The 18,881-nt window shown below is 44.2% G+C and overlaps 1 protein-coding gene across 1 annotated transcript in view; it reads left to right on the top strand.

The window, feature by feature from the left end:
- The window catches only part of TMEM178B (transmembrane protein 178B), a 328,885-nt gene that overhangs the window by 287,074 nt on the left and 22,930 nt on the right, over positions 1-18,881 (top strand). Inside the window, exon 3 of the mRNA XM_007072298.4 lies at positions 1,231-1,368. Within this exon, the coding sequence (XP_007072360.1) occupies positions 1,231-1,368 (138 nt within the window). The remainder of the gene's footprint in view (positions 1-1,230; positions 1,369-18,881) is intronic.

Here is an 18,881-nt window from a genome sequence, read left to right as displayed (position 1 = left end):
TTGTGTCATTTGCTAAAGCAAGCCATAGCGCAGGCAGGTTCTATTCAGGCATGCATGTAACACACGGAGTTGTGCTGATGCACCTCATTCCTAATCTGTAGTGTGTCCAGATGCTTTATTCCCAGACACCTGCCCTCCCTTAGCTGTGCCACTGCTCTTCAATCCTGACTGTAGCACCAAAACACCTTCCCACCACAAAGTCATTTTGAAACATTCACCATCCAAAGCCAAAGGAGGGGGAGAAGTGCCTGCTCCATGCCACAATCCTTTGTATCTCAGGTACTTATATAGCCCTCATCACCAAGGTAGCTGAACACCTCACAGTCTTTAATATATTTATCCTCACAGCACCCATGTGAGATAGGTCAGTGTTATTATCCCCACTTTACAGATAGGAAACTGAGGCCCAGGGAAGACTACGGGTATGTCTACACTGCACACACCTTACAGTGGTGTGTAGAGTACATACCCTGCTTGCCCCCTAGCATGGTATAAATAGCAGCGTAGATGGTGAGGCATTGCTTAGGCAAGGTAAGACAGGTAAGTTCAGGTAATGCCTGAACCCTGTGGATATGTACCCTACGTGGCTGTCTACATGCCCGAGCAGTGCCTTCCAGATCTACACTATTTTTAGCAGCGTAGTGTCCTACTCCCGGAGCCTTTCCCCGCCACAGGGAAAGTAGGTGGCAGCGGGGAAAGGCTCTGGCAGCGGGAAGGCAGCATTCCAGCAGCTCTCTGCTGCTGAAGCCTTTCTCTGTGCCAAGGAAAGACTCCAGGAAGCGAGGAGGCAGTGGGGAAAGGCTCCAGCAGTTCCCCACTGCTGGAGCCTTTCCCCACTGCCCTCCCCCTGCCAGAGCATTTCACTGATGTGTGTAGCTACAAACCACAGTGTGGATTTAGCCTGCTTTTCACTGCGGCATGTAGCTATACATACCCTACATATCACTGCCAGTGGTGTGCAGTGTAGACATACCTCAAGTGATTTGATCAAGTTCACACAGGAATTCGTTAGCAAAGCAGGGAAAGGAACCCTGGTCTCCCAAGTCCCAAGCTAGCTCCCTCACCACTGGACTGTCCTTCCTCTACGTCATGACACAAATCCTCCTGTGCTAACCACTGACAACGCTGTGCAAAAGAAGGAAGATGTTTGGGTTAGAGTTCTTATGAAGATCTGATCATAATAACATCAAATTTCACAAGCATTCTGTTGTTCTCTCTTCCACTTTGCAGACCTGCGTAGGATGACAGCTGGCTTTATGGGCATGGCTGTGGCCATCATCCTCTTTGGATGGATTATCGGGGTGCTGGGGTGCTGCTGGGATCGAGGCCTTATGCAGTATGTAGCAGGGCTTCTCTTCCTCATGGGAGGTAAGGATGTTGTTTTGCAAAGAAATGTCTTCTGCCTTTCTGCATCTTATATATGGTTTCAAGGTTGTCTTAAATGCCATAGTGTCTGATTTGATTTTGATCTTCCACGCCTGTAAATCAGGAGTGACTTAACTGAAGACAGTGGTGTTTGTGTAAATGAGATCAGAGTCAAGCCCCGCAGGCAGAGCTGGGTGAGTGACTCAGAGTAAATAGTTTATTTATAATCAATTTAGTCCTTTTTTCCACACGTGGTTCTTTGATGATGAGATCACGATTTCAACAGGTTTGCTTCTTGTTGCTCACTTGTGCCATGTTGTGGTGCAGATAGGAGTAAGGAGCACAGACAGACATGTCTGGTGTCAGCAGAGGTAAGTGCTTTAGTAATGATAATCTGGAAATGACACAAATAATCATTCCCCTTCTGAGTATAGTGGGACCAACAACGTTAACACTCTCCGTGCCTATCGACACAAATTTGTATTCAACAAACGTTCTGTGCAAACACATTTCTGCCTGTGGACGCTTGTAAATTGTTCACTGTGAGGATTCAGTACTTGCAATTTTATGGAAAATAGGTCTGTTGAATTAAGTGGATATGATTTTTTTATGAAATTATGAGTTCGGTTGATAAAGGTAACTGTATTGATGTAACATGCTCAGATATCTGTAAGAAGTTCGACTTAGTACCCCGGGATAGTCTGATTAAAAATTAACACTATACAAAATCAATGTAGCACAATATTAAATGGATTAAAGACTGACTAACTGATAGATTTCAAAACAGAGTTGCTAATGGGGAATTATCACTGATTGGGGGTGTTTCTATGCGGGTGGCATAAGAATCATTTCTTGGCTCTGTCGTGTTTAATAATTTTATTAGTGATCTGAAAGAAAACAGATCATTAGTGATAAAGTTTGCAGATGACACAAAGTTTGGTACAGTGATCAGTAACAATGGGGACAGATCATTTATCCAGAGCAACCTGAATCTCTTGGTAAACTTAGCAAAGAGTCCTGTGGCACCTTATAGACTCACAGACGTATTGGAGCATGAGCTTTCATGGGTGAATACCCACTTCGTCGGATGCATGTAGTGGAAATTTCCAGAGGCAGGTATAAATATGCAAGCAAGAATCAGGCGAGGGATAACGAGGTAGTTCAATCAGGGAGGATGGGGCCCTCTTCTAGCAGTTGAGGTGTGAACACCAAGAGAGGAGAAACTGCTTTTGTCGTTGGCTAGCCATTCACAGTCTTTGTTTAATCCTGAGCTGATGGTGTCAAATTTGCAAATGAACTGAAGCTCAGCAGTTTCTCTTTGAAGTCTGGTCCTGAAGTTTTTTTGCTGCAGGAACTAACACCGGAACAAATCAACATACCCTTAGAGCCCGGACTGGGGTTATTCTATCTACTACCCAAGATCCACAAACCCGGAAACCCTGGACGCTCCAGCATCTCGGGCATTGGTACTCTCACTGAAGCACTGTCCGGATATGTGGACTCTCTACTCAGACCCTACGCCACCAGCACTCCCAGCTATCTCCGTGACACCACTGATTTCCTGAGAAAACTACAATGCATTGGTGATCTTCCAGAAAACACCATCCTAGCCACCATGGATGTAGAGGTTCTCTACACAAACATCCCACACACAGATGGAATACAAGCTGTCAGGAACAGTATCCCTGATGATGCCACAGCACAACTGGTTGCTGAGCTCTGTAACTTTATCCTCACTCACAATTATTTCAAATTTGGTGACAATATATACCTCCAGACCAGTGGCACTGCTATGGGCACTCGCATGGCCCCACAATATGCCAACATTTTTATGGCTGGCCTGGAACAACGCTTCCTCAGCTCTCGTCCACTCACGCCCCTTCTCTACCTACGTTACATTGATGACATCTTCATCATCTGGACCCATGGGAAGGAAACCCTGGAAGAATTCCACCACGATTTCAACAGCTTCCACTCCAACATCAACCTCAGCCTGGACCAACCTACATGGGAGGTCCACTTCCTAGACACCATGGTGCAAATAAGTGATGGTCATGTTAACACCACCCTATACCGAAAACCCACCAACCGATATGCCTACATCTTCCACCCCGGACACACCACACGATCCATTGTCTACAGCCAAGCACTGAGGTACAACCGCATTTGCTCCAACCCCTCAGACAGAGACCAATACCTACAAGATCTTCACCAAGCATTCTCAAAACTATGATACCCACACGAGGAAATAAGGAAACAGATCAACAGAGCCAGATGTGTACCTAGAAGCCTCCTGCTGCAAGACAAGCCCAAGAAAGAAAGCAACAGAACTCCTCTAGCCATCGCATACAGTCCTCAGCTAAAACCTCTCCAACACATCATCACTGATCTACAACCCATCCTGGACAACAATCCCTCACTTTCACAGGCCTTGGGAGGCAGGCCAGTCCTTGCCCACAGACAACCTGCCAACCTGAAGCATATTCTCACCAACTACACACCACACCATAGTAACTCTAACTCAGGAACCAATCCATGCAACGAACCTCGATGCCAATTCTGCCCACATATCTACGCCAGCGACACCATCACAGGACCTAACCAGATCAGCCACACCATCACCAGTTCATTCACCTGCATGTCCACCAATGTAATATACGCCATCATCTGCCAGCAATGCCCCTTTGCTATGTACATCGGCCAAACTGGACAGTCCCTACGCAAAAGGATAAATGGACACAAATCAGATATTAGGAATAGCAATATACAAAAACCTGTAGGAGAACACTTCAACCTCCCTGGACACACAATAGCAGATTTAAAAGTGGCCATCCTGCAGCAAAAAAACTTCAGGACCAGACTTCAAAGAGAAACTGCTGAGCTTCAGTTCATTTGCAAATTTGACACCATCAGCTCAGGATTAAACAAAGACTGTGAATGGCTAGCCAACGACAAAAGCAGTTTCTCCTCTCTTGGTGTTCACACCTCAACTTCTAGAAGATGGCCTCATCCTCCCTGATTGAACTACCTCGTTATCCCTAGCCTGATTCTTGCTTGCATATTTATACCTGCCTCTGGAAATTTCCACTACATGCATCCGACGAAGTGGGTATTCACCCACGAAAGCTCATGCTCCAATACATTTGTTAGTCTATAAGGTGCCATAGGACTCTTTGTCGCTTTTACAGATCCAGACTAACACGGCTACCCCTCTGAAGCTTGGTAAACTTAGGACATTCAAACAACAAGTGTTTTGAGACAGCTAAATGAAACGTCATAATCTAGGAATAAAGAATATAGGTCATATTTACAGAAGAGAGGACTATAACCTGGAAAGCAATGATTCTGAAAAGGACTTAGGGATCATAGTGGATAACCAGCTGAATGAGAGCTTCCAATGCAATGCTGCGGCTAAAAGGGCTAACACAGTCCTTTGATGTATAAATGGGAATATTAAGTCAGTGTAGGGAGGTAGTGTTACCTCTACACACAGTATTAGAGAGACCATTGCTGGAATACTGCATCCAGTTCTGGTGTCCATGCTTTTAAAGGGATTTTGAAAGATTGGAGGGTGTTCAGAGAAGAGCCACAAGAATGATTTTAGGTCTAGAAAATGTGCCTTATAATGAAAGACTTACACTCAATCTATTTAGCCTGTGGAACATAAGGTTAAGAAGTGACTTAATCGTGGTCTAGATTCTAGAATTACCTACACAAGGAGAGGTTTCAGAGTAACAGCCGTGTTAGTCTGTATTCGTAAAAAGAAAAGGAGTACTTGTGGCACCTTAGAGACTAACCAGTTTATTTGAGCATGAGCTTTCGTGAGCTACAGCTCACTTCATCGGATGCATAGCATATCGTGGAAACTGCAGAAGACATTATATACACACAGAGACCATGAAACAAAACTTCCTCCCACCTCACTCCCCCGCTGGCAACAGCTTATCTAAAGTGATCCTCAGGTAGAGCCATTTCCAGCACAAATCCAGGTTTTCTCACCCTTCCCCCCCCCCCCCACACACACACATACAAACTCACTCTCCTGCTGGCACCAGCCCATCCCCCTTTGAAACCCCTCTTTATAATGTGCATGATAATCAAGGTGGGTCACCTCCAGCACTAATCCAGGTTTTCTCACCCCCCCCCACACCCCCCCCTTTTTTTTGTGTGTGTGTGTGTGGTTTTAAAAAAAAAAAAAAAAAAAAAAAAGGGGGGGGGGGTGAGAAAACCTGGATTAGTGCTGGAGGTGACCCACCTTGATTATCATGCGCATTATAAAGAGGGGTTTCAAAGGGGGATGGGCTGGTGCCAGCAGGAGAGTGAGTTTGTATGTGTGGGGGGGGGGGGCGGGGGGAAGGGTGAGAAAACCTGGATTTGTGCTGGAAATGGCTCTACTTGAGGATCACTTTAGATAAGCTGTTGCCAGCGGGGGAGTGAGGTGGGAGGAAGTTTTGTTTCATGGTCTCTGTGTGTATATAATGTCTTCTGCAGTTTCCACGATATGCTATGCATCCGATGAAGTGAGCTGTAGCTCACGAAAGCTCATGCTCAAATAAACTGGTTAGTCTCTAAGGTGCCACAAGTACTCCTTTTCTTTCTACACAAGGAGAAGAGATCTTCTACTAGAAGGTTCTTTCGCCTGGCAGACAAAGGAAGAACAAGATCTAGTGGATGGAAATTAAAACTAGGCAAATTCAAACTGAAATAAGATGCATTGACTGTTTTATTAAATCTGACAAATTCTGGTGTCAGCATAGTGAGGTGATTGTAATATAGATGTGATGGTAAGAGACTGAACTTTTTTTCTGGTCAGTCATAGTTACATGACATGAGTCAGAGTTACAAAAGGTTATGCCCCTGTCATGTGGCATGGGTAAGTAGCCACTGACTCTAGTGGCTACTGTTACATCCTCCCTGACTTTTTGAAAGTCAAATACAAATGAAATGTCACCCCAAAATAACAACCACAATCTGAAACAGGCAATTAATAAAACAGGCAAATAGAGACATCTAGGCTGGAGGTCAGGATATTCAATATCTGTCAGTAACTCCATCTCTGAACCTCTGGCTTTCTGATCACATGGTCTCTTCTTGTTCTCATACTAGTGCCTACTGCAGAGGTCAGGTTAGCCACTGAGATGGATCTGCAACTTGGAGCCTATTTATTGCTCTTGATGTTTTTCCAGACAGTGACCTGATGGGCAGGTGTTACTTCTGTCAGCACAGGAGCATTGTCAAGTAGCATTCTGGTGGTTGTCCTCGAAGAGCAGAGAGTCAGTGTTCTCCATAGTTTTGTTTGGCTGTTCTAAGAACCTGCAGGGCTAAAACCTGGGACCAGGCGGGTTCTGGGCCACTGATGCTGCTGCATCACCACGGGAGGGTTAAGCCACGCTCCCATGAGAGGACCCTGTGAAGCTAGGCTTGGCAGGCACTACCACCTAGCAGCGGCTGAGTGGCAGCCCCTCACAGCCTACTGATTGGCTGATACCAATAATTAAACCAGGAAGCCAACACGAGGAGCTGTCTGAGCAATGACACAGACTGCCTGCCTGCTTCCGCTCCAGGCCCTGCTTGTGACAGATGCTAGACTCTGGCTTCTGACCCTGGTTTGGCCTTGACTTCACTATTCAATTGCTGTTGGTAACCTAGTTCCTGACCTTCCTGGTATGACTTCCTGGTATCCTGACCTGGCTTGAGTCTGACCCTGCTATCTGCCTGCTGCCTGCAACTTGGTGCCTCACCCTGACTTCCTGGCATTCTGACCTGGCTTGCTCCTGACCCTGCTACTTGTCTCCTGATCTCAGCAGCTAACCAGGGCACATCAGCTGCCACAGCCCAGCCCAGCCCTGAGGAGCTGGCTTTTGTTTCTCCTGTAGAAGTGACCTTCAGGTGGTTATGACATCTGACCTCGGTGCAGATGACAGGAGACCTTGGCAGGTTGGCAGCCAGGGTCTGTTTTGAAATCTAACCTCTTCCACTTGCAGTGGGGGTAACTAGGAGCATTCTTTGTACTACTTCAGAGTTAAAAGTCTTTGGCTCAAGAGGCTTGTTAGATGTTTAAGGGTTTTGTCTCCTGCCCAAAATTCTCTAAGCTAGTCATTTTCATGAAGCATTATGAGGTGGGCTGTGGTACTGTAACGATGCCAAGTATGCATACCTAGAATCTGCCAGGGCTAATTTTTTTTAAATGAAGGTCTGTTATTTTTACTGAATTTTCTGCTAGCCCATGTGACTGTGTATAGCGAGGACTTGATGTAGTGTGCTTGATCTAATAAATCAAAAGAATGGCCAAAATGAGTCACTTGTGATCCTTTGTGGGCCATTATCTGTTATTAGCTCATCTGGAATCCCATGACAAGTAAATGGTGATTTACAATGTGTTACTACATTGTTATTCCGTGTGTTTTGCAACAAGTTAAAAAAAATTCACTAATAAGAAGTCATCTTTCCTGTTTAGTTCAAATGTATCTATACCAACAGAGATCAGGAATCTCTCATGGCTTCCGGGGTTATTTTGCAGTCTATTTATTGCAGATTTCACACTTGGATACCTTATCTTTGATGGCAGCATTTGCTTGGTCATAACAGGATTTTTTTTAGCCTCTCTTCTTACACTTCTAAATACCCAGATGGGCATTGTGGAATATGTATAGCATTTCTGACCTCATGCTGTTCAATCTGAGAATCTTTTCTTTGACATGCCTCAGAACATTATGCCATCTCTCGTTGTGGCACTGAGCATTTTTACCCTAAGCCAGCAGATCATCAACAGTTACTTCCATCCCATACAGAGCCTCAAAGATCTGGGGCATGATGGGAAAAATCCTGGCCCCACTGAAATTAATAGCAAAATTCCCATGGACTTCAGTGGGGCCAGGATTTCACCTGATGCCTTCACACACGTCAGGGTGCTGAGACAATCCCAAGGGGAATTTGCTTAAACATATATCTGTCAAAAGAAATATGGGAGGCAAAGAGTTTTACACTTTGTATATTGACTCAGCCCTGCCTTGACTTGCATCAAAACCTGAATATTTAGGGGTCCTCCAGACATGAACTCTTTATCAGTTCTCGGGAGTAGCACTCATGTTTGGTGGCCTAACTCAAAACTTTTGACTTTATACAAATTCTTAACTTGTTTGGCTTTATTATAATGGCCATCCTGATCATTCCAGTTAGTTGGTGTCTGTTCACTCAACAGCATCTATTTTTACCATCAGGTCAGGTTCAGCTTTCATTTTCTCTTTCAGTGCTAATGAGATGTGATGTGGTTTGGTGGCACACTGAGGTCTCTATCAATGTGAACTCTTACATTGTCAATGCATCCCACTTCCCTCAACACTTCATCAAGTTATTTAAGAATATATTTTGTGTTCTGGACAGTTAGGGTGACCAGATGTCCCAATTGTATAGGTACAATCCTGATATTTGGGGGTTTGTCTTGTATAGACACCTGTTCCCCCCACTTCTGTCCCAATTTTTCACACTTGCTATCTGGTCAACCTATGGACAGTAGACGAGTTAATCATCCATTTGATCATCTGCATTTGCAGCCTACTCTCTACCCCAAGCATACATGGGGTTTCTTCTTTCACTATTTCAAACGCTGCTGAGTGGTAGTCCTTACACAGATGTGCAAATGTAGCTCTGTCACATAGGTTAATTTGTGCCCACTGTATAAAATAAGGCTTATGTTTTTTATTTTAATGTCAGTGTTCTCTCTCTCGTGTATGCGTGTGTGTGTGCTAAGTTTGATTACATTGCACTCAGCTCTATTTTGAAATTCACTTTTTTGTTAATTTATTTCCAGTGTGAAAAACAATCTGTTGCAGAACTTTCCTTTGTAAGTGTATTAAGAGACCCAACAAAGAACTCTGTTATTGTCAACTTCATGATCTTCATCAGAGCTCTGTTCTTCAGCTGTACATTCATGAATGTATTTTGCTTTTGCATTTCTTTGCAATTCGAACTGAGAACAACACACTTTTGCAAAATAGTTGTTTTTTACTGCTAAGGCCCTACCAAATTCACGGTCCATTTTGATCAATTTCACAGTCATAGGATTTAAAAAATCAAAAATTCCATGATTTCAGCTATTTAAATCTGAAATGTCAGTGTTGTAACTGTAGGCGTCCTGACCCAAAAAGGAGTTGTGGGGCGGGAGGTCGCAAGGTTATTGTAGGGGGGGTTGTGGCACTGCTACCCTGACTTCTGCGCTGCTGCTGGCAGTGGTGCTGCCTACAGAGCAAGGCAGCTGGAGAGTGGCAGCTGCTGGCCAGGAACCCAGCTCTGAAGGCAGAGCTGCTGCCAGCAGCAGCGCAGAAGTAAGGATGACATGGTGTGGTATTGCCACCCTTACTTCTGCGCTGCTGCCTGCAGAGCTGGGCCCTCACTCAGCAGCCGTCACTCTCCGGCCGCCCAGCTCTGAAGGCAGCAGTGCAGAGGTAAGGGTGGCATGGTAGGATATTGGCCCCCTTACTTCTGTGCTGCTGCTGGTGGGGCGCTGCCTTCAGAGCTGGGCGCTCGGCCAACAGCCGCTGCTCTCTGGCCGCCCAGCTCTGAAGGCCGCACAGAAGTGAGGGTGGCAATACCGCAACCTGCCCCTAAAGTAATTTTGTGACCCCCCCCGCAACTCCCTTTTGGGTCAGGACCCCCAATTTGAAAAACACTGGTCTCCCCCCATGAAATCTATATTGTATAGGGTAAAAGCACACAAAAGACAAGATTTCACACTGGGAGACCAGATTTCACGGTCCATGATGTGTTTTTCATGGCTGTGAATTTGATAGGGCCCTATTTATTGCATAACACAGCACCCTTTGTGATGGCCACTTTTTCATCGTGTTATTACAGTCACTTTTATTGCAAACAAATCTCGTCTCTGCCATTTGTTTACCCTTGTATTATCTATTTATGCCTTAATATACACTCTAATTAGAGATGCACTTTTGTTTTTTCACTGTTTGTTAACACTGGCATTGGAGAAGCACAATTTTCGCTTGTTTTGTAAATATTCACTATTCTTTGCAAAGTCACATCTAGGTCTTTGGCTTTAAACCAGATCTCAGCTTTACCTTCGATAACTCAGTCTTCAATCATCAGCAAATAGACTAATTATTCCATCTTCTAAATGTCCATGTTCACACAATTCAGCTTTAGCATGCAGTTCTGTCACAAAATGATCAGAGGTCTCGCCTGGCAGCCTATTCCTTGTCTTTTGCACGTGACATTCCTGGTGAAACACAGACTTCAGGACATTTTTGAATGAACTTGTCTAGTAGTCTGGAGTAATTTCTTGCTCCCCTTGGAAGGTACTATCGGTCTCCAGTGCTTGTTGGCCTGCCCCATGTAGCAAGTGTGGTGGATTCCTTCCTGTCTAATTTCTCTGTATCAGCCCTTGCTTCTAGGAATATACGGAAGTGCTTCAATCCCTTCCCCCAGTAATATGCCAGTGTGAGAGCTTCGGGAGTTTACAGTGGCTCCATCTTCACCACAGATTTAGTTTTCTTCTGACACCATATCGGAGTGCTGCTAAGTGACTCATCCTTACTGTCTGTCCCTAGTCACATGATATGGGTCAGGGCTACGAATATTTTACATACTCCTTCCTCACATCAGTGATCAATACCCACTCTCCCCTGTGGCTGCTGGTACGGGAGTGATAAGCAGACAAGGAAGATGTGTGACGAAAAAGAAAGTCAAGGATCAGTGTGCAGGTTGCTAGCACAATCTGGTGTTTTATTCCAGATATGCAAAGCAGGGATGTTTGTTAAAGAAAACACCCAACCAGGTATGAGATTCTACTCACATCTATTTCTGCATTCTGGTCTGGGAAGAGGGTGAGGATGGTGGAAACAACCCTTCAGGTGCCCAAAGCAACATCTGAGTAGTGCATTTCCCCCTGTTGCAAGGCACGGGCGGGAATACAGTACAACCATGTGTAGCATGCCAGTGTTTGTCAGTGCCAAGTGGCTTCCAAAAAAATCACTGGTGCTATCCACGATCTCAGTGAGCAGGATAACGCTGAGGGGAATAAATCACATGGCAAATAGAAATCTCAGGATAAACTGATTCCTGGGTATGTGGGAGAGAGAGTGGACAAGTGCTGACAGTTTAGGTGGGTTTATATATCAGAGCTGTTGTGTGTATCGGTCTGTCTCTTTGCAACACACATGCATATCTTCCTCTAGCTCACCAAGTAGAGGCTCGTCTTCAAGAAGTCAAAGGTTATGCATTGTACTGCCTATGGCTGTGCGGTGCATATCTGCAATTAAATGACAACTGCAATGTCTGTCTATGCAGCCACGGATGGTTACCTGCTGTTGAGTCCTTTGGATCCCAAATTTAACCTAAGTTGAAACTTGCATATGAAGGTGAAAAATAGGGCCTCTATTCCACTTGTCTGTGGGCTCCTTTCTCACAAAAATAATAATTCTACTGCTGATTGATTTGTCAAACAAAATGTAGGGATTTAGTAAAACAAGCATGTGGCAAAGCTCCGTGATTGATCTCTCCAAGGCAGATGTGAAGTATCTTGATAGCAGCTACCAAGGGAGAGGCAAGAAGGGAAAAAACTGAGACAGGATGAAACTCCATGGAGTTCAGCTGAAAATGGCAGAGGCTAACGGAATTCCTTTTTTTAGTAACTTTTTATGTGGCAAAATGGTCGTGGTCCCCATTTATTCTTTTTGTTGCGTCTCTTATAGTGGTCACAGTAGAAGCAGTTGCTATGGTGATGGCTGAAAACATTTTCCATTATGAGATTCTGTTTTACATGCCTGTAACTTTTCATAACATTCTCGTTTGGGAATCCAATTTCTCACGCTTGTTCTCTTCTAAGAAATGAATAATTTTGGGAAGCTTATACAAAATCTTTTCATCCATTTGTGAGTGATGGCAGATACATAACACTTACACACAAAGAAATCTAGCCATCCCTTTTGAAAGAGAACTACATAATCAATGACTAAAATGTAAGCATTGAAGAGGGGCATAAATGTAGTCTTCACTGAGGAATAGTGCCTTTCCTTGGTTTGACAAATAGTAGCTGTGGTTTGACAACGTTCGGAGCATTTGCAAATGCTGAGCATGCTCATTTGAATTTGTCCATGACATTGGGAGACTCACTTAAAAATGGGCACCGGGTGCATGCGTGTGCCTCTCAGGAAGCGCATGTGTAATCCCACCATGAGGCGGTCACATAATTAACACCTATATGTGGTTTAGACACTAGAGGGGGACAAAGAGCTACTCTGTATTTGCATGGCTTGGACACAGGCCTTTCAAAACAGGTTAATAGGCAGGAAGGAGTCTGCCTTTTTGTTACCCTGTTAATTTTGATTTTTTTTTTACTCTTCTTTTGCATTTTAAAATTATTTAAGGCCTTGAAGTGGCATAAGCAGCTTAAATTGATCTGAAGTCTTGGACTGGTTTAAGCCCTTTAAGATTAAGGCCATAGATTGCATTAAGCTGCAAATAAAAACGGAACTGGTGAGCTGGCATGGGGCTCTTATGTTGCCTTAAACATTTTTGAATCTGTGCACTGATAGGGGATGTATATATACAGGTATGGAAATGCATATTTGTCCTGAGAGACTAGCAGTCATCAGTCATCCTGTGGCCAACTGGTGCCTGTCAGCTATGGAATGGGGCATTTTCTTTCTTTATTTCCTTTTTTCACCAAGAAAATAAAAATCTAGAAAATTAAATAGTTATACCACCTGTCAAGGTTCCTTCCCCACTCTGAACTCTAGGGTACAGAAGTGGGACCTGCATGAAAGACCCCCTAAGCTTATTCTTACCAGCTTAGGTTAAAAACTTCCCCAAGGTACAAATTTTGCCTTGTCCTTGAACCCTATGCTGCCACCACCAAGCGTGTTAAACAAAGAACAGGGAAAGAGCCCACTTGGAGACGTCTTCCCCCAAAATATCCCCCCAAGGCCTACACCCCCTTTCCTGGGGATGGCTTGATAAAAATCCTCACCAATTTGTACAGGGGAACACAGACCCAAACCCTTGGATCTTTAGAACAATGAAAAAGCAATCAGGTTCTTAAAAGAAGAATTTTAATTAAAGAAAAGGTAAAAGAATCACCTCTGTAAAATCAGGAAGGTAAATACCTTACAGGGTAATCAGATTCAAAACATAGAGAATCCCTCTAGGCAAAACCTTAAGTTACAAAAAGACACAAAAACGGGAATATACATTCCATTCAGCACAGCTTATTTTTACCAGCCACTAAACAAAAGGAAATCTAACGCATTTCTAGCTAGATTACTTACTAACTAACAGAAGTTCTGAGACTGCATTCCTGATCTGTTCCCGGCAGAAGCATCACACAGACAGACAGACCCTTTGTCCCATCCACCCCCCCCCCCCCCCGATTTGAAAGTATCTTGTCTCCTTATTGGTCATTTTGGTCAGGTGCCAGCGAGGTTATCTTAGCTTCTTAACCCTTTACAGGTGAAAGGGTTTTGCCTTTGACCAGGAGGCATTTTATAGCACTGTATACAGAAAGGTGCTTACCCTTCCCTTTATTTTTATGACACCACCTTTTTCCCACACCCCTCTCTCCCCCCAGTTTTAATGTTAGAAATGCAAAAGTTAAGGTTGATTGTACAACAAGAAGATACAAGACAGCATCATAATACATATGCCCAAAGGACACAGTTAAGGTAGCAGATTAATTTTAACATTTCTTGACTTCCAAGTGCTTCACTCTGCAGCCTTATTGTGTTTCACACAGGTTTTGCATTTTTTAAAATAATATTATCACCCAATTTCAAAAGTAGACACTTTGAAAAATGAACGTGAAACACTGCTTTCACCAAGATAGCTTCTGTAAATCACTCTGTATCCTCCATTGTAGTGCCCTTTTGTAACTTCCTACAATAATACTCCTCAAGGAGGGTTCGCAACACACATCTCACCACCTGCTGTAAAATCAGTTCACTTGTGGGACTATGTGTCCTCCTTCTGGCAGAAACACAGTTTTCATTAAATGATTTGCACAGAACATCAGAAATGGAGCCTAATCTTTATGCCGATACCAACAGGCACAGTACTTTAAAGTGAAAACCTAAGAGTTTATGTCTACATGTGGAAATTGGGGGTGAGGGGTTGAAGCAGTGGTGGATTCCAGTCCAACCCCAGAGGTGTGACACAGGTGGTATTCATTTAATGCTTTTAACAGAAGGGATGGATCAGTAGCTGCAACTGGAGAATTTAGTGTCATCTTTGTAGCATTTGATTGCTATGGAAACATCAGCTGACCTTAAAGGCAAACTTCAAATGCTTTCTTTTTATTGTTCATTTCTGCTGCTCCTAGACATGCACTCGCACCCCGGAGAAAACAGACCAACACAAGTAGTTATGGCACCTTTGTATCAGATCACACAAGAACTCTGGCTTTTTGTGGTTCAAAGCTCTGACAGTAGCTCTGTGTGTGAGAAAGGAAAAGAGAATGTATACAACTGTCAAGGATGAACAGGATCAGTGCTATGACCCCAGATTTGGAACAGCCTCTTGGATGACTCCTTCAGTAAGCCAGACTCCCTAGGGGTCTCACTCTTCCTTGAGGATAAGCCCCATGGCTTCACCACCTCCTTAGGCTGGACCTCTGGTCCTTCAGTACCTGCTTCACACCGTGCACTCCATTCAGCAAGCCCCACTGAGGCAGATGCCTGAAGGAGACTTGTCCTATCTTAGGGAGCAATGCATCTCCAACAGCATCTGCAGGGACATTCACTCAGCATTATCCAAACAGAAGGGTTTATTAGTCAACTGGAACACAGTATAGAAAGTCCTTGGTTAGCATATATTAAAGAAAGTTACAGCATGGTTCATTCTTGGCTTAGAGCCCCAGCCAAGTGGTGTCCCGTTGGTTCCCACTCTGTCCCGTCTTTGTTGAAGTTCTTGGACCAGTCCCACCTGGTCCTGCCTCAGTCCTTTGTTGTCCAGCTGGTCAAACATGGCTGGCTTCCTGTGGAGGGGTGGGCCATCCCTGGTCTTTAGCTGCTAGGTAGCAAATGTCCCAGTGTTTGGCTTTTCCATTGTCTACATGGAATCTCCATGGCATGGGCCCCAAACTCAAGACAGCAAGTCGTCGGTCACACCTGCCTGGTCCCCTGCTCAAGAGTAAGTAGCCCTTTTCTACCCCCAGGTGACAATGCAGGCTATGGGGGGAACTGAGGCACAGGGTTTATACAAAATATTTACAGAAAATTCCCACTCCATCACAACAACCCATTGTCCTTCACTGCTGATTGGGATAGGCCCACTTTCCTCAACGTGGCCTACGTTAGACTGCTAAGTGAGTTCATGCTGATTTTGCAGCACAAGGTGTTTTTTTCACGGCTCTTGTTTTGTTTCTTTTTAAAGTAGGCCAAATAGCTAGAGAGAACTCTAATTGCTCACTCCCAAGACAAGCATGCACTGGTAGAGGTGTGGAGGCAGTACACTCAGCCCTCTGGGGAGATGAGAAAGCAGGTAATGCCTTGTGCTGCTCGCCAGCAAATAATCTGTCCTTTGGCTCTGGGGAGAGTCTGTGTAGCCCCTTTCTTCTGGGAGAACAGTAGCTCTGCTGTGAAGAGGTGAATGAAAGCTGGACAAAACGTATGGAGTAGGCTCTGACAGGAACACAAAGGACTGTCCCAGCAACAGCCATGGAAGACAAGCTACACGTTTTTTTAAAGTTCTGTAGTTCTCTGCTTCTTGATAATGTCACCAGGGCTTTGATCTGCTGCTGGCATTTGCATTTCAAGACCATAGGACGATGGTCAAACAAAACTTGAGTTTACTGGGTTTTTTAAACAATTACTTATTGAATGCCTTTAGCATACTGGTACCAAACAGAGAGGAAGGCAGTGCATGGGTAATAGAAGGAGAGGCAGGGCTGGCACCACACCTGACAAGGCAGGAACAACTCTCTGTGGAAGGAGAAAGGGGACTGCCTGTGTATGTGTAACAGGGCCCAGTTTGGAATTTAGAAATTGACTCAAAACTCAGACCCACCTTCCCAGGCACCCTTGCAATGTGGGCCTGTCTTGTCTATTCTCAAGGGCCCTATTAGGGGGCAATAGAGAAGTTAGTCACACATATGGTACTTGTGTGGAGTTGGACAGCTTCATGGTAGATGAAAGTTTTAGCTCCCTGCAACATGAAGAAAGAATCCATCTTAGCCCTTCTCAATGCCATGTAATCCTTTAAAAGGCAGAAAATAAGGGATCAGGCGTGCTGCTGCCCACTCTGCAATTCAAGTAATACCATTTTCATGGATTTGTCCTGTCTCTTGCAGGCTTCATTTACAGGACAATGAAAATCTCAGTTTGATTTCTGGACAATTATATCCCTCAGGACAAATATAAACGGTTCCAGTTCTAACTGAATGGCTCAGGAGACTGGTTGTGGGTTACAAAGCCGTCTACAGCAAGGTTCCCCCCACCCATTCAAATTCAATCCAAGTCAGACAGTGACCAAGAAAAAGTCATTATAACCTGACAGGTGTCTGGTTGCCTGAGTGAAGTGAGGTGGCGGGTCTCAGTACCGTTGTGAATGGACAGATGTCCAAATCATACAACAACCACCACCACAACTGGCACCAGATGGCATCTTTGATGGCATCCACAGCAGAGGAAGAAGGATTAAATGGACATGGAGAGAACACTACCCTCTCATCACTTGAATTGTTCCCTGCAGAGTATTTTAGAAGCATTGGCAGGGCAGTGTGGGAGAAGTTTGCACTGCCTCTGTTTATGCTGTGCTTCTATAGACAAAGAAAGGACCTCAGCTGCCATGAATCTGACAATTCTCATCACCTCTAAATTCACTTTAAAATCCAAAGTCAGGCTTCCATTTAGGGATCTGCTTTTCAGAGCAGAAGTAGATCTAACCTCCACATCCTAGAAAAGGGAAAAATTAGCCAGGGTGCTGAAAGTCTCTTCTATGGGGAGTAAAGGCATGTTTAAACTGGATAAGAAGCCTGCTGTGATTTTAATAGTCTGTTCTGATTACATTTAAGTTTCAGCTTAAATATAACTGCGCATATGTAAGAAATTGAAGAGTAATCACGATTGTGAGGAAAAAAAAAGATAAAGTAGCCACAAAGCTAGAAGAAACTGGTCTGAACTGATACAAATCCTGTACTGGCAGGGGAAGAGAGTTAACGTGCAAACGAGAGACTAAAACACATTTAAAGAGAAGATAACAGAAAGTTATAAATAAGTCTGTGTAACAATGGGAAGCTGAAATCTTACTGTCCAGTGCTGGAGGCAACCATGATGAGATCATCCTGATGAGCTTCCCATTTGTGACTAATTGATCACTACTTACTGAGTGCTTTGCCTTCCTAAAGATTTGTTAGACCCACCTGCTGAGTAAGTGAATCTCAGTCCAACACCCTTACTGCTGTGAATGCAGAACTGTGACAAGTCAAGTCCTTCTATGTGATAATGAAGGTCAGCTCAAATTAATTGAGAACCCGTAATGGGGTTTCTGCCAGTGCTGCAATTTGGCATCAATCTAGCAGTCTGGTTATATGGCAGATCTGAGATGTGATGGAACGGGAGGCATATGAGTCAGATACTGGACAAACTTGCAGCAGGATAAACAGTCTGGGAGATCAGACCTGCGGTGTGATTGGAACAATTGGAAGGAGTTATTTCCACAAAAAGTTACTTAATTATGACATGAATTACCTCTACCTATATTATCCCCACACCACTAAAGGGCCATGCTAATACTGGCTCCGTTTTGTTTTTTTTTTGACTCTGGTTATGTGCTTGCAGGGTTGCAAGACATCATGTAGGCCTCATGGGTGTAGTCAGTCATGATATTACTGCTGGGCTATCTTGAGGTGAGATTGCCACGGTCATAATCTTGTCCACAGTGTTCAACGTTAGTCACTGAGCAACTCCCATGCTTTGAGCATCCCCTGTTCTTTTTTGGAGTCCATCTCATCAAAACATAGTGCGACTGTAGCTTCTGAAGAAATAATGCAAGACAGGATGTGCAGTGACAGTGTCACTCCTTTTTTGTGTGCAGAACACATGGGAAGGTGTGCACTTATTGTGTTGGGCATATCTTGGATGCAGAGATACTTGATAAGGTGCACTGTATACGCACCATTGGTGCAATCATACGAAACACGTTGCACTGCAATTGTAGAGTCCTGTGCTCAAATCTTGGGTGTCATTATATACAACAATTTGGAGTTACTGTGTCATATCTATGTGCCATAGGAGCAGTAATACACAAAGGGCCAACTCCTTACCTGGTGTAATTAGGTGTAGCTCAATTAAAGGCACTGATTTACGCAAGCTGAGGATCTGGCTCAGCAGGGTGTACAGTTATGGTACAGGATACACGTTCCCCAGGTGTACACTACAGCTTGTGTATTTACAATTCAGTACACGTGCAGTGCTGCTGAAATAATACACAACAGGATGCATGGTTACCGTGGTTTACTATGCGTGCCTCCAGTATGCTGTGATACATGAGGCCAAAGGTCAAATGCAAGA

Source organism: Chelonia mydas, chromosome 1 (assembly GCF_015237465.2).
Source record: "Chelonia mydas isolate rCheMyd1 chromosome 1, rCheMyd1.pri.v2, whole genome shotgun sequence".
NCBI classification, from domain to species: Eukaryota; Metazoa; Chordata; order Testudines; family Cheloniidae; genus Chelonia; species Chelonia mydas.
Note: the sequence above shows the minus strand (reverse complement) of the source record. Positions and strands in the feature narration are given on the sequence as shown.